The following is a 16,167-nucleotide window of genomic DNA, read 5'->3' on the forward strand; positions in this document are numbered from 1 at the left end:
ATGAGTTGGAGACAGAGGAGCAGGAATAATAGAGGTGCCAGTCAGAATAGCTGCTTTACAAGACTAATTTTAGTGACCTGTATTTACGGCTCTTCCACAGGAGATCAGTGAGAGAGCAGGGTGTTTAGTTTTGCAAACCCCAAGCCAAACACAGCCTCCGATTCTAGTCCAACCCAAAACCTATTGAGCACTTTCAAATCCTCTTTCACCTAAGGGTCCCAAAGCGTTGGACGGGGATGTCTGCTTAGTACCACCACCACCTTATGTACTTTGGATGAAATACAAGCCACTCGCCACATCAGAGCCCATGACTGGAGCAAGGGCACAGCGTTACTCATGCCCTATAATCCTCTTCCTGTAGCAAACCTCCCCCGCCATGTAAGCATAGCGTTTTCTTATTTCATCAAGTTCAAGTTTCATCCCTTTCACACAGTTTTTATCCCTAAACTATTATTTGCAACAGAATTCAAGTTTTAAGATAGAATATGGGCTAAAGTTTTCCTATTATTTCTTGTTCTTTCAATGAGAGCTATTGCTACACACAGCAGACGGGCTCACACAAGAGCTACTCCACTCCAGCTGCTTCCGAGCCAGCCTGCAGAACAAAACCAGAAAGCAGGTCCCAGACCCAGACTGGAGCCCAGTCAAAGCCAAACAGGAACAGTCTCCAGTTTCAGATTCTGGGCTCAATTTTAAAAAGAAGGGAAAAAATCAAAGGCAGGATTGAAGCGGGTGAAATCCAACTCTCACAGCGTCCCCAACTTACCAGTGAGGAACCTACAGCACAAGGTTTAATTCCTTTTCTTGCAAATTTGTTGTCATACATGACGGTAATGCTTGATAATTACACACGTCAAGTCCACTGTCCAAACTGTTAAAAATAAATTACTTCCTGGGACAGTAAGTTCCATAATGAAACACAATTTAAATTAAGATGACGATAATAATAATTTTATGGGATCTCCTTCCCCTCTTGTTCATGTCACGGAGAGACACGCAGGGGGTTAGGAAGAACAGATGATGTGACTTAGCCAGTGTTGCTTGGAGCTGGGTGACAACACCTTGGCTTGACCCCTGGAGTCCAAATGCAGTCCCCAGATCTGATCAGTAAACCACAGAGGATGTCTGCACCAGGAGTGTTTAGTTTACAAGTCAAAACAGAGCCTAACTGCCCGCATGCAACTGCAACCCGATAGCCAGTCCACTGGGTCTATCACTACCACTTCATACATTATTCATCTCGATCTTGCACAACGCAGGCCTTGAAATGAGAACCCAGAGGCAATTAGGCAGGAGTAGAGCCAGCTCTGCAGCAGCGAGGGGTGAAAAGGCGAGGCCGGTAAAACACCAGTCCCGCACCCTGCTTTACTTTCCTCAGTTCCTGCCCTGAGGGTGCCTCTCTCAGCTGCCAGCCCAGGTGGATTTGCATGGTCCATCATAGGTGGCTGCTGCTTATTTGCACCTGGCTTTGGGTGGTACTTGGCTCTTGCCCTGCAACAGCAGACACCCAAGCCAGCACACAAAACACCTATCTGAGCCCCAGCGTCCTTGCAGCACTGGTATTTAAACTCTTAACAGCAATTTTCTCCAAGCTATACCTTAACCTCTTCACTCCTGGCACCAAAACCTACATGGGCTTGGAGTGTGTCTATGCCATGAAAGTCCATGTTAGAAACAGACACCTGTTAAGATCCCCAGCTACAGATTAAAACACTGTTCTCCTCAAAGCCTGTCACTATGGCAGTCTTGGCATCTCCTGTTCATATGAACAGAAACCTCTCATTTTTCCAAAGGCTGCCTCCCTCCATCCCGTCTCCCTCTGGAGCACACAGCAGTCTGTGGAGGAGCAGAGCCAGTTTAGCTGCCGGGCACTTAAATTTTAACTCCCCGTGCTTGTTCTGAGAAAGACCTTCTCCATCCAGCATTGTTTGATGGAGTTGGTATGACTGAAAGATCAAACGGGTTTCAGCGCGAGGTCTCACCCTATAAAGAGCAGAGAAGTGCCCTGCCAGCTTGTCACCTTGCACTTATCTATAAAACGTTACCTTTCAAGGAAGTTCCCACGAGAGGCAAGAAATGTGAGACGGCAGCTTCCCTCACCCACACCAATGCTGTAGATCAAGCATGGCTTTAAACACCTCCCCTCCCCTACCTTTCACTCCTATCCCTACCAGGTAACACGACCTGTGTAGCTCCACCTGCCGAAAACCACTTGATATCAGATTAAAAATCACATTTTTCTCCCTCGGCAGAGACTGTCAGCATTCACCACGGCCAAAGGGCATCAGCAGCATTGGTAAACCTTGCTTGATCCTCAGCTGCTGTACGTTGCTCTGGGTAGGTGCTGTACCAGTGTAGACCAGGTAAAGCTCTGGTCTGGACCACCATTGCATCCAAACACTGTAAGGTCCTTAGGGCCGGTTATCCAATCTGCTTCTACAGCACGGTGAGACTCTGGTCTCTAATTGCAATACAGGCTCAGGCAAAAGGGCTTTAAGGTTGGGCATCCAGAGCGGAAATCCTTTTCTCTTGTTGTAGGGAAGAACCTCTCAGCTGCATTTTCTAGAGACAGCAACCAGAACAAAAAAACCCCTACTGGTACATGAGAATTTCACAAGGGTTCAGACATGATCAAAGGAATTATTTCACAGGGGCAGATTTATTTGGACAGGTATATGATGTTCCACTTCACCCAAATCCCAAGCTCATCCATACCTTTCCTTGTTGGACTGTCCCTCTTCGCACAGCACAGCAGCACACACTGACCCAAGGGACTCTGTGATTTTGTACCCTAGACAAGGATTTTTAAGCCTGCTAAAGGTAAATCATGGCTCAAGCTCTTGAGTAAAGATTTCAAAGGCAGAACAGAATTGCTAAACCCTTTGCTATGAACTACCATGTTAAGAAGAACTTTCATCACATGCAAACCTCAACTTTCCTACCTACAAGAGAGGGATGACAATCTCTTGACTCCCTGGGTGTTGCTAGGATTAGACAATGTTTGCTCAACATTAATGTAGATTTTGGTGTCTTCTGTTATTGCTACTGTCACATTATAGAAAGGTCAACGAACACACTCCAGTGAGTCAGAGCCTTTCCACAGCATTAGCACAGTCCTTAGAGCTTAGCCAGGCTCTGTATTTGGATAAAGCCCACCACAATACCACCCTTAAAAGATCCCAATGTACGTCAGAGTGGCAGCCCTTTCCTGTCACTGCCTCATCTCTATGTTTAGGGTAAGGAGCACTTGGAAGATGATGCTGAAATTGAAGCAGGGAAAGAAAACAAACCCAAACCACACATACAGGAGGAGGGGGGAAGGGTAAAAATAAACCAAACTCCCCTCAGAAAAACTCTGAGCATTAGAGAGTGTCTAGCCAGAGTCAGAAGGCAGGGAGAGAAGGTATGTGTTTAGGTACAAATTAAACTGAACACAGGGAAAAATGAGTCTCCCACTTCTTCTCCAGTTAGAAACCTCCAGCGAGAACCTCTTGCCAGCCCAGCACCTCATGTAAAACAGCAGTCATGTTACCAAGCCTCTTCCATAAAGCACTTGGAAATATTGAGGACCTTATACATTCTCCAACGAAAATACAGACTTTTTCTGGGAAAAGCATTGATTCACTGACCCTACAATTCTTACCTGGAAACCTCTTGCACTCCATGAACTCAAGGCAGGGCTGCCACACCGATTCCTAGAACCCTGTCCCCTGGCTGGACACATTGTTTCTTGGCTCTCCAGCCAACTGCGAGGTATGCTGCCTCGTGATCAGAAAGCCACACTAACCAGCCATATCCCAAATTCTCTAGGCTCTCTGCCATGGAGCTGTGAGCCCAAAGTCCTGAGAATTTTGACTTTAAACCAACAACGTACAAATCAAACTGCGGGTGGGTGACAGAAAATTTCAACACACCGAAAGCAGAGTAAGGCCAGGCAAAGCTCTCATCTGGGACTTTCTTCTCTCCTCACCCTTGGCCTTGAGTACTCCATCTCTGCATCAACACACCCACTCCATCTCCACTACCTCCCCTATCACAAGAGCTTTAGGACTCCGAATTACTCACTGCAAACACCCCACATCCTCCAGCTCATACCACTGCTCCCCAAATCCCTACCTTCCCTCTTCCTGTAATCCCCCCCCATGTCCTTACCTCTCCCACACCCTCACCTTCCCACCACACCACTTCCACTGCTGATCAACACCGCAAATCACAGATACCCCAAGCCAACTATTGCACACCGAACACTTTTTGAAAGGTCTTCTCGGCTACAAATTTTCAGTACCTTCAGCTTGTGGCGGCTGATTCAAGATGACCCACTGCTGGCCGACCACCACCCCCCCCCATGCTGGTCGGGAGGGCAGTGTGAATACATGACAGGATGCCAATTCTGTGCCCAGGGCACAGGAGGGTGTTGAGACAGAAGAACAACGTCCTCATCAGCGCAACACAATAGGCAACAAGACGTTGCACTGTGGACTGTGTGTTGCGGGGTCTGTGCTCCACTTGGAGCTTCCAGACAGCTGTTCAAGGAAATTGCCATCAGTGTCAGCCTCACCACCGCTATTAGACATCTCATCCATGTCCGGGCCCAGCTTGAACCCATTTAACTTGTAAGGGATAATGAGATAACAGCATGACATGTTGCAGCTGAAGGTTATTTAAACACCCATCTGGTACCTGTTATGCAGCATACATCCTATTGTTGTATAGGAAATATATGCCACCTCCCTCCCACATGGAAAGGAGAAGATCTATAGATGTGTCCCACGCTACCCCTTCTTTTTGTAGACGAGGTAATTCTTCTTTGTGTTGTTTCTAGCATATCACTTTGCATTTCCTATCTGTGTTTTGGGAGATGCAGTCCCTTCCAGGCTGGTGAGACCTTGTAAAATGACACAAGACCACAATGAAAAATTTACTAGGGACATCTCATCGCCCCCTTCACCCATCAGTCAGAAGAGGCTCCATGCCATCCAGGTTTGAAAGGGTGGACCATAAACCGTGAAACTGATTCACCCTTTGCAAGACACAACTTGGCACTACACTTTATCCCAGGGACATTCAGGGGTGACAGTCCATTTCAGTGTTCATGGGACCACGTTCTGTTTCTACAAAGGAACGGTGAAATATCTGCTGAAGCCTGTGAGGTGAGCAACGCAACCTGCTTGCACCTTTAATTCAGATGCACAGACAAGAGAATCTGCAGATCCCAGCTAAACAGCCTCATTTCTTTATTCAAACTCTCCATCTTCCTTTGTAGGATGACTTTAGCTGTTCTCAGTCCCCTGCTGAAGTTGCCTACGAGGCTCTTGCTCTCCGTGAACCCTCAGCAGCCATGAGGGCTGGGTTGTGTGGTCTTCCAAGAAATCACGTTTCATAACACAAGCGGTCAGCTCTGCAGATGCGTACTCCTCTCTCTTCTGTTTTTCTCAGGCATGACTCAGTTTTCTGCAAAAGTTTTTCTACCCTGTAAATCCTGGACTAAAACCTTTGTCTGACACCCCATCTAGTGTTCGGCACAGACAAATGCAGAGGACCGGTGCATCAAGGAAACAGTTGACTGGGAAATTCCCAGCATTTTTTCAGCGTTATTAAACCACCTTTGTAAAACTGTCATTTGAGTTGTCTCCAAGAGAGCTCTGACAGAGTCCAGGAAACATGGAAACCTGCATATGGCACTGCCAGTTCCTTCCTCTGGCCTCTATGCAGCCTCCGGGTGTCCTAACGGAGAGATCGCAGCCAGAAAGCCCAGCAAGCCCTGCTCCTCAGGTGTTAGCTCCTTGGCAGCCAACCCTGGGGCTTTGAGGACACCCCTCTGTACAAGTGAGTCATCTGGGCAAACTACCTTGGAATAACGAGCCAAGAGTCTAAGCCGTGCCCACCTCAAGACTCGACGGCAGCTGACAGCGAGGACTCTCTCAAAACAGGGAACGACGGGGCTTCCCGGGTGCTCAGCAGTCAGCAGCACAGGGCACTCGTTTCAAGAGAGACGTCAAACCTTGAGCATGTATTTTGAATACTAAATAATGCTGCTCAGTGTTTTTCCAATGAGATTTTAAAAATAAAATGAGAATTACTTAAAAGTGCTTTTCACGTTTTTTTCATTTAAAAAAGCGTTTGCTGAGAAAACGAAAGCTGTTTCAGTGTCTGGCCTTCCCCTTTGCAAATACACTTCTTTGGCGGTGGTGGAGGGTCATGGAGTTGTCAGGACAAAATATCCGCGCTGAGAACTTGGTTTTAATAAAGCAGCTTTCTGACATGTTCAGTCCTGTGAGTTGCAGAGCTCCAGCCACTGCCACGGAAACCTTTGGGCTCTGCGGTGCTAGGTGCAGAACCCACTCTGAACTAAGCCCAAAACAAGCATCGCTATGTTCCTGGTTAATCACCAGACTAATTAGCGCCTTGGTTAAGATGCAGTGAGGTTCCAGTCCTGCTCCCCTCAGAGCTGGGATTGTTCTGATCAAACTCTCACTCTATTCATACGCGATACCCTGCTCACAACACTTTCAGTTCTCGAGGAACAGTGTGGTAAGTCTGTTAACTCATTAACACCTCCAGCTTACAGGAAATTTGGCGTCCATCCTCTTGAACAGCCTCAGGCCCCACGCTCCTGCAATTACCCTGTAATTTGTCTTTTGCTTTCGTTTCCTGCTGAGCCAGGCTGGCTTTCAGTTCCCACCATGAAGCTTCTGAATGCTGCTGTATTCTTTATTCTTGCGCCCACTTTGACGCCAGGTTTGGACCCTCTTAGCACTTCAATCTTCATGGGCGGTGGTGCTGCTGTCGCTTGGCAGCTCCTCTCCCCTCACTCCTGGCTCAAGTGCAGTCTCCTGGAGTGCTGCAATATGAAGGACACGCTGAACTTACCAGGTAGGGCAGTGGCAAGGGCACCTTGAGCCAAGTTGTCAGTGGGACCAGCTGATGGTCCTTCCCAGGGTGGTGAGGGCTTCCTTTTTAATGCCAGCCTCCTTTGCGGTGGTTGTGGAAAGATAAGAGTTACCGCCCACAGTGGCTCTAGAAGGCAAAGGCTGTACTAACCTAAAACTGCTTATCCCACAAGTGGTCATGTACCCTGCTTGTCACGAAAGTACTGGAGCATTTTCCATGCTGGTGTCTTGGTTTATACTGGCAGAAGCAGGCAAAATTCTGGAGGTGAATTCAAGGCTAAGAGCTAACGATATAATCCCGCGTCTTCTTGAGAAGGACACCCCAGTGGCATCCCACACCCCAGTTGGTGGTTGCCTGTAATACATGTCAAATGAGCAGCAGTTAGTGGTAGGTCCAGGTTCAAAACATGCTGCTTCACTTCCCTGAGACAAGCAGGCTGTCAGTCCTCGCTGAAAAGGGAAGAAAGGGTTGTTTCACCCTCCCTGCAGGGAACTAGTGCATGGTCTGAAAAAGAGCTTATGCAACCTTTTAACCAAAACCTCCCAATCCTGCCACCTGGAAACCCCCCTTCCATTTATCATGGGATTACAAATTTCAGAGCTGGGACGCAGATTTCAAAACAAATCCTCAGCTGTTGGAGACCTGTGTGCCTCCAGGTACTTCAATATGTCGCTTCCTAACAGCTCTGGATTCGGCTGCTTACAAACAAGCTGCTTTCTAGTACTTTAGCCACTGAAACACCAGTTGTGGTACTTTTTAAAGAGAACTTGATACAGCAACAGAAGGACATTTTTCTATAAATGCGAGGTATGCTAGATGCCACAAAAACAGTTAACAAGAATTTAGCACATGCGGTGAACAAGTCTCTGCAAATACATTAGATCCCATCCCAGGACTTTATAGAAGGCAGTAGCCACAATACTGCTGGGACTCCTGCCTATCTCATACAAACTGCTTGGTTCCCATAAATGCCATCGAGAGTCTGATTCATGAGTCTGCTCCTCAGTTGGATTCTCTGCTGATTCACAATCTTGTCACGGCTGGAGAGCAGAGAACGTTTGTTCTCCCTGATGGTCATTCAGCTGCAACCAAAACAAAAGGGAGGAATAATATGGCATTTTCTGACCTTTCTGTCCCCTCACTCCTTCAGTTATAAAAATGGATTTGGAGTGAAAAGTCTTTGGCCAGCATCTTGCTATCCAGATAGTTCTGAGAGTTCCGAGTGCAAATACGTACTCCAGATGGCCCAGGAAGCCCCTGGTGATGTCTTTCCACGGCCGGACTGGAACAGGCAAATCGTTTGTCAGCAGTATCGTTGCAGAGAACCTCTATCAGCTTAATATACCAAGAAGGAGGTTTGTGCACCACTTCAGCACAGTACTGCATTTCCCACACCTTTCACATGTCCAACTCGGTAAGGTACTTCCAGCTTTATCTCACTTTCTTCAATTTGTCTGCAATTGTGAGTGCAAATCCCAGGTAATTTTGCCTCTTCTCACAGGAGCAGCTGCAGAATTGGATTCGGGGCAACGTCAGTGCCTGTCCAAGGTCCCTTTTTATCTTCTCTGAAATGGATCAGATGCCACATGGCCTGACAGACTCTATCATGCCATTCCTTGGCTACCACGAAGAGATTGATGGCATTTATTATGGCAAGGCGATCTTCCTCTTTCTGAAGAAAGGAAAGCCAAAGGCGAAAAGGGAATTACAGTCCCACAGAATCTGCAGAGACAAAGGGAGTAACAATTGCTGACAGGTTTGTAGCTGACTGCAGCGTGGCCGAGCAGCTCAGGGTCCCTCGCTGCCTGTCTTCACAGCATGTTGTCAATGAACAGGCCCAGCCGTCGTGTCAGCCGGAAGATCCGAGCTATTCAGCACTACAAAGAGACGTCAGCTGTTCCAGGGCTAAAAAGGCTCCCATTCCTCAATGGGAAATGCACAGGTATCTATGGTGGCTTTCAAAAGTACTGGACGTGCCACTTCCACAGTGGTCAGTAAATATGTTTTCTCCAGCTCTGTAACACTACTGTTAGGCAGAAAGTTCTCTGTAAGATGGGTGGGACTCCCCTACAGGGCTCTTTAGATGCAGAGAGGGGAGAACTCACCTATTGAAGGCCACTTGCATACACAGATCAAGGGAGCACAATTCCTCCAGGTATTATTCCTGGGAAATCCCTTTGCTGAGGTTCATCCCAGCTCTTTTCATGTGACATGACTGAAGCAAGCCCAAACCCCAAGCTTTGGGCTGGCGTACCTCTCAGCACGCCTTTGCATTCAAACGCGTGGCCAGCTACCTATTTCAGCTTGAGGCAGCAATTACCACAGTGAGTAGCAGCTTGTTAGAGAGCCTCTCGCTAACACCTGGCTGTGTCACCAATCCCCCTGCTCTGCTGCAATGACCAACGCCGTTGTTCAAGCCACTGTGCCAGAGGAGCGCTCAATACCGTCAGACGCTGCTGTCATTTGGGAGGTAGTGTGGTCCTCGTCACTTCCCATCTCTGGGCAGCACCCACACGTAGGGACACGGCACCTCCACTCCACTGCAGATTCACACAGAGTGACTTAAACCACTGCCTAGATCTGAGCAATAAAGATGGCAAAGATACAGCTCTAACGAGCCAGTGAATCTCTTTTCCTAACAGCAATGCAGGCGGAGATAAGATAACAGAGATTGCTCTTGATTACTAGAGAAGGCTGAAGAGAAGACGTTCCTGCGAAGAAGCTTCAGTCTCTGCTCTCAGAGGAAACTTTCAGGAACAGAAACAGTGAGTACCTCTGGGCTTAGGGCTCAGTCCCAGGACTGCTGAGGTCTTCTGCAAAATGATCCATGAAGCGTGCAGCAACACACTGGCCTCTGCAGCACTCCGATGGCAAAGCTCCCTATTCTCTCTTCCAGGCGGTTTCTTTCACAGTCAACTGACCCAGAAGAACCTGATTGACTATTTCATCCCTTTCCTTCCTCTCAAATGTAAACATGTGAGAGAGTGTGTCCGGGAGGAGCTGTGCGTGCAAGGGCATCCCGAGGATGAAGACCTCGTTGCAGAGATTGCCTTGGCAACGACTGACTACCCCAGCGAAGAAAGACTCTACTCCAGCAAAGGCTGCAAGACTGTAGCTTCCAGAGTGACTCTGAGCATCTAGGCACTACGAGGCCGAGTGCCGCATCTTCTGGTTACAAGACCACAGCAGATGGAAGAACCAGTAACTCCCTTTCCTCTCCCTGCAGCTCAATCCACACACTCCTCCTCGAAGGGATTCAGGCTGTCCCACACCAGAGGCACCTTCTGTAGAGCTCTTGAATAAACGCACAGGACACGGCAACAATCGTGGTATAGAGTAAGCAGAAGAGGGCCATACATGGGTGATGAGGTTTGCTCTCCTTGCCACAGAAACACTCCCAAACTAAAGTATTTTGAAGAGGAAAATTTCCCACTTTTGTGGCAAGAGTGTTTGCACCTTAAGTCCTAGCATTGCCCTAACTAATAAAATCTATTAATAAATAATATTCTCAGTAGTAGTATCAGCCTGTTTCATACTGGCTGTCACCCGCGTATCTCACAGAAATCACGCAGGAGATCAGCACCACTGTTCCTGCTTTACAGGCGTGGAAACCCAAGCACGAAGGAGGAGAGTGAGTTTTCCAGATTGTCCGGCAGCGTCCTGGTTCAGCAGCCCATCCAAGCGGCACTGCCGCCTCACGCCGACGCGGTTACCCCATCCTGGACAAACTGTTTGCGTTGGGGAACGCTGTGCGCCAGTGCCACTGATTGGTAAATGACAAGGGCGCAGAAAAGCCCTCCTTATCGCCACACCGTGTCCCCACACCATTTCTCCTGCAGGCTGTGGGCAGCTCCTCCGCGGTTTGCTCGGTCCAATGCAACCACCCACGCTTGGCGGTGTGCTCCCCACCGCGGTGCCGGCATGTCAACCCCAGCCGCCGGTGGGGAAAGAGGGAGCGGAGGGTCATGCTTGTGGCACGGTGTCCTGGTTTCGGCAGGGATAGAGTTAATTTCCTTCTTAGTAGCTGGTACAGTGCTGTGTTTTGGATTTAGGACGAGAACAAAGTTGATAACGCACCCATGTTTTAGTTGTTGCTGAGCAGTGCTTACACTAGGCAAGGACTTTATTTAGTTCCCCATGCTCTACTGACTGAGCAGGCTGGAGGTGCACAAGGAGCTGGGAGGGGGCACAGCCAAACTGGCCAAAGGGACATTCCATACCATGGGACGTCATGCTCAGTACATAAACTGGGGGGAGTTGGCCGGGGGGGGCACCGCTGCTCGGGGACCGGCTGGGCATCGGTCGGCGGGTGGTGAGCAATTGCATTGTGCATCACTTGCTTTGTGTATTATCATTTTATTTCAATTATTAAACTGTTTTTATCTCAACCCACGAGTTTTTCTCACTTCTACTCTTCCAATTCTCTCCCCCAGCCCACCGGGGGGGGGGGGGGGGGGGTGTGTGGAGCAGTGAGCGAGCGGCTGCGTGGTGCTCAGTTGCCGACCGAGGTCAAACCACGACACCCGGGTTGGGAAGCGGCATCCGCGGTCGTGTGCTGCAGGAAAAGCCGGTGGGGCGGAGGGGAGCGACGGTGGCCCAAGATGGGGCCTGGGTCGCTCTGAGGGGTGACGGCAGGGACGGGGCCCGGCTCACCCTGAGGGGAGCGACGGCGCCCGGCTCGCCCCGCGGCCTGAGCCCCCCCCCCGCCCCCCTCCGCCTCGCGGCCACGCAGCGCCCCTAGCGTCATCCCCCCCCCCCAGCGGTACGTCACGGCCCGCCGACGTCATCAGCAGGGCAGCCAATGCCGTCCGCGCCCTTCACAAAGATAGCGGTTAGGGGCGGGGCGGGGCGGGGCGGGGCGAGGCGGGGCGGGCCTATCGCCGCCCGCGGCCGGCGGAAGCGGGGCCGTCATGTCGCGGGCGGCCGGGCTGCTCTGGCTGCTGCTGCCGGGGCTGGCGGCGCTGGAGCCGCTCAGCGTGGGCCTGGCCATCGGCGTGGCTGGGGCCCTCACCGGCTACCTGTCCTACCCCAGCTTCTACTGCAGCTACGTGGAGTGCTGCTCCAGCGCCGGGCAACGCCTCAACGCCACCGGTACGCACAGCGGGAACCCCAACCCTGCCCCGGGGCTCGGCAGGTAACCGGTCGCTGCCCGGGGCGGCCCCCGGTGTGCCTGGTAGTGGCCGTGCCGTGCTGAGCCCCCTGCCTGGCGGTGGCCACGCTGAGCTCGCCCGGTGCGTGGCCGGTGACCGGCACCCGTTGGTGGCCACGCGATGCTGAGGTCTCCCTCTCCCCGCAGCGCTGAAGGTGCAGCTGGACACCAAGCTCTTCGGGCAGCACCTGGCCAAGGACGTGATGCTGAAGGCGGTGATTGGCTTCAGCAACAACCCCAACCCCAAGAAACCGCTGACGCTCTCGCTCCACGGCTGGGCCGGCACCGGCAAGAACTTCCTCAGCCAGATCCTGGCGGAGCACGTCCACCCCGCCGGCCTGCGCAGCAAGTTTGTCCATCTCTTCTTGGCCACCCTGCACTTCCCCCACGACGACAAACTCAAGCTCTACAAGGTGAGGAGGGACACGAGGTAATCCAGTTACCCCGACTTCCTAAACCCCCCAGTACAGGGGGGGTTTGGCTGTTTGTGCTGCACGTGCCCCCAGATACCTGCCAGCTGGAGGTGTACAGCTGGCTGTCTCCAAAGCTGGTGCTCGGGAGAGGTGGGGGGGGAAACACATTCACAAAGTGAAAAAGAAAGGCACCAAAACGCCAAGAAATCGAAGGTGAAAGTAATTTCCTAGTTCTGTCCTCTCACTGATGCCATCTACTGATTCCTGCAGTGCTTGCTGTTAGGAAAGAATCCCGTCATTAAAACTGTGCTTACTGGTTGGCTGGGAGGGAGTTAACTTTCTCCATAGCAGTGCCTTCGGTGCCGTGTTTTGCATTTGTGGCTAAAACAGCGTTGATAACGCACCGGTGTTTTGGCTGTTACTGAACAGTGCTCGCACAGCCTCAGAACTTGCTTTTTTTCCCTCACTCACAGCGAACAGGCCGGGGTGGGCAAGAGATTGGAAGGGGACGCAGCTGGGACAGCTGACCCCAGTCGGCCACAGGGATATTCCATACCATATGCTGTCATGCTCTGCAATAGAAACTGGGGTAGAAGAAGGAAAAAGTGGGGGGTGTTGGCTTCCAAGGTCATTGTTGCTCTAACACTGGCTGGGCATTGGTCTGCATGTGTCAGGGGGGCGAGTGATTCCCTTTACTTGGTTTTTTCCTCTTTCCATCGCCTATCAAACTGTCTTTATCTTGACCCATTAATTTTCTCACTTTTATTCTTTGTCCTCTCTTCCCCCATCCTGCTGGGGTGCTCGGCTGCTGGCCAGGCCAACCCACCATGCCCTATGCAATGAGAAAGCGTAGCCTGCATGAGAGATTTTTCAAGTGACTTCATTCCTTGACGTTGCAGAATTCTGATCTTCATGTTTTAATGTTTGAAGGTACCCAAAACTGATGTTCTGATAGATCTGGTTTCTGTATGAAAGAGGAAACACTGATTTTTTTAATTTTTTTTTAAAAACAAACGAAGCTTTCTCTTCTCCAAGACTTCCCATCTCAGCCTGGTTGTCGTGCCTTATCCATACACTAAGCAGAAAGAATGAGAAAGTCTCTCATCTGTGAGTAGGAGAAGAATTCACATTTAAATTTGGTGCCACATGTTAAAGGGATCAGTCACAGTGTTTATGGTCCTCTCTTCAGGAAAGAGTATAACCAGTGAGTGTGTGATGCTGACATTTGAAAGGGTGTCCCTAGAGGCTGTCACGTACAAATATTTTTTGAGTACACCCCCAAGAGACCTAGTTTTTCAGTGTTTTCCAACCTCTTGTTCCAGGAACAACTGCAGAACTGGATTCGGGGCAACGTCAGTGCCTGTCCCCACTCTGTCTTCATTTTTGATGAGATGGACAAAATGCACCCAGGTCTCATTGATGCCATCAAGCCGTTCTTAGACTATTACGAGCAGGTTGATGGGGTGTCCTACACGAAAGCCATCTTCATCTTCCTCAGGTCTGCAGCACCTATTTCAGTCATTTTGCGATACTGAGGTAAATCTGTGTTTATGATGATAATGATGTTCCTATGGGACCTCATTCAAAGAACAGCAAAAGAACCGCTCTGGAGTGAAGACCCTCTCTGTAAAGACAGAGGCGAGCACTATGAGCTCTTGCGTGGCCTGTGGCTGTAGTGGAGTGGGTCTGGTGCCGTGCAGCAGACCACTGCAGCGTGCTGAGCTCGCGAGCCTGGCCCAGAGCACAGATCGTATGAGAGTTCACATTTTGGGGAAGTTCTCTGGGATGGGAGCACCGTGTACTGGGTCTGGCTGGGATGGACTTGACTGTCTTCACAGCAGCTGGTTTGGTGCTGTGTTTTGGATTTGTGGCTAAAACAGTGTTGATAACACGAATGTTTGGGCTGTTTCTGGAAGGTGCTTGCAAAGCCTCAAGGCTTTCTCTTTTTCCCATGCTGCCCTCAGCGAGTAGGCTGGGGTGGGCAAGAGGGTGGGAGGGGACACAGCTGGGACAGCCGACCCCAACTGGCCAGGGGAATATTCAATACCATGTAGTGTCATGCTCAGCAGTAAAAACTGGGGTAGAGAAAGAAGTGCGGGGGTTCAGCTTCCAAGGTGATGGTTCTTTGGAGACTGCCTGGGCGTTGGTCTGACTGTGGGGGTGGTGAGTGATTTCCTTAGCCTTCCTTGGGGTTTTTTCCTCCTCTTTTCACTACCTATTAAACTGTCTTTATCTTGACCCACAAGTTGTCTCACTTTTTGTTCTTCCTGTTTTCCCATTCCATCCTGCTGAGGCGGGATGGAGTAAGCAAGCGGCTGTGTCGGTGCTTGGCTGCTGGCCGAGGTCAACCCACCACACAGTGATGGCTATTTAAAGAACTGGAGACTTTCCCTAAATTTTGGCTTACAGGTTTCTGTTTCAGTGATTTTTCTGACATCAAGAAGATCAGCAATACATGTAACCAGCTAAAAAAGAAATTCTGGTTCCGTTGTGTCTGTACTCACCACTGTACGTTTTTCTTTTATGAACAGCAATGCAGGTGGTGACTTAATTAATAGAGCAGCTCTTGACTTCTGGACAAGTGGAAAACACAGGGAAGAGATTCAGCTGAAAGACCTGGAGTCCACGCTATCTGTAGGAGCCTTCAATAACAAGAATAGTAAGTCACTTTCCTGAGAAAATGGGAAATTCCTTTTACTTCCTAACACAGGGTTCATCTCTTGACCCTGCCTTGCTTTTCCCTTTCCCCCCAACTCCTCCAGGTGGACTGTGGCACAGCAGCCTCATCGAGAAGAACCTCATTGACTACTTTGTCCCCTTCCTGCCCCTGGAACAGAAGCATGTGAAGATGTGCATCAGGGCTGAAATGATAGCCCGTGGCTATGCTGTCGATGAGGAGATTGTTCGAGCAGTGGTTGATGAGATGACGTTCTTCCCAAAAGAGCAGAAAATCTACTCTGATAAAGGCTGCAAGACTGTACAGGCCAAGCTGGATATTCACGAAGACACTGCGATGAAGGATACAAAAGCCAAGGGTTAATTGCCATTCAGGTCTTCAAAGCACTTTAAGACCTTTTGGAAATCTGTGTATTTGCACTTAAGCTTTTTTACTGTTGCAGGGAGTGTGGTGAAAATACCGGAGTGAGCTGTGTGGGCTTTTTAACTTTTTTTTTTTAACTTAACATCTCACTGTTCATCTCTGAAATGGCTGATATCCAAATGTTGTCCCCTTTATTTTTCTTTTAACCTATAGAGAACTTCTGAGTGTGTCACATATATAACACTGGATACAGCCTCTCCTGCTTTATTCTTCCAGGTGCTGGGATTATTAAGTATTTTAATTCCTCTTCCCACAAAAACTAGACTAGAGCAAAGGAGAACAGAGGAATTCTTCCAGGCAGTCATAGTCCCTTCCTTGTACATGGTCTTGTTCGTGGGTGTCCTGGTTTCAGCTGGGATAGAGTTAATTTTCCTCCTAGTAGCTGGTACAGTGCTGTGTTTTGGATTTAGGACGAGAATAATGTTGATAACACACCGATGTTTTAGTTGTTGTTGTTGAGCAGTGCTTACACTAGCCAAGGACTTTCCAGCTTCCCATGCTCTCCCGACTGAGCAGGCTGGAGGTGCACAAGAAGCTGGGAGGTTGCCAGCTGAGGTTAAACCATGAAAATGGGCTAGTGAAACGAAGGGACGTGTGGTATGTTCAGGACTATG

General features: G+C 49.7%; 1 protein-coding gene and 1 pseudogene across 1 annotated transcript; both read left to right on the forward strand.

Moving 5' to 3' along the window:
- The first annotated feature begins 6,683 nt into the window (after positions 1 to 6,683).
- Positions 6,684 to 10,032, forward strand: LOC143168671 (torsin-1A-like; annotated as a pseudogene).
- Positions 10,033 to 11,801: 1,769 nt separating this feature from the next.
- On the forward strand, positions 11,802 to 15,604 carry TOR1B (torsin family 1 member B). The gene is made up of 5 exons (XM_076355732.1): positions 11,802 to 11,982; positions 12,188 to 12,453; positions 13,776 to 13,951; positions 14,985 to 15,112; positions 15,216 to 15,604. Exons 1-5 carry the CDS (start codon positions 11,802 to 11,804, stop codon positions 15,491 to 15,493), a joined length of 1,029 nt encoding a protein of 342 aa, XP_076211847.1. The 3' UTR covers positions 15,494 to 15,604.
- The last annotated feature ends 563 nt before the right edge of the window (positions 15,605 to 16,167 follow it).

Source organism: Aptenodytes patagonicus, chromosome 18, assembly GCF_965638725.1.
Source record: "Aptenodytes patagonicus chromosome 18, bAptPat1.pri.cur, whole genome shotgun sequence".
NCBI classification, from domain to species: Eukaryota; Metazoa; Chordata; class Aves; order Sphenisciformes; family Spheniscidae; genus Aptenodytes; species Aptenodytes patagonicus.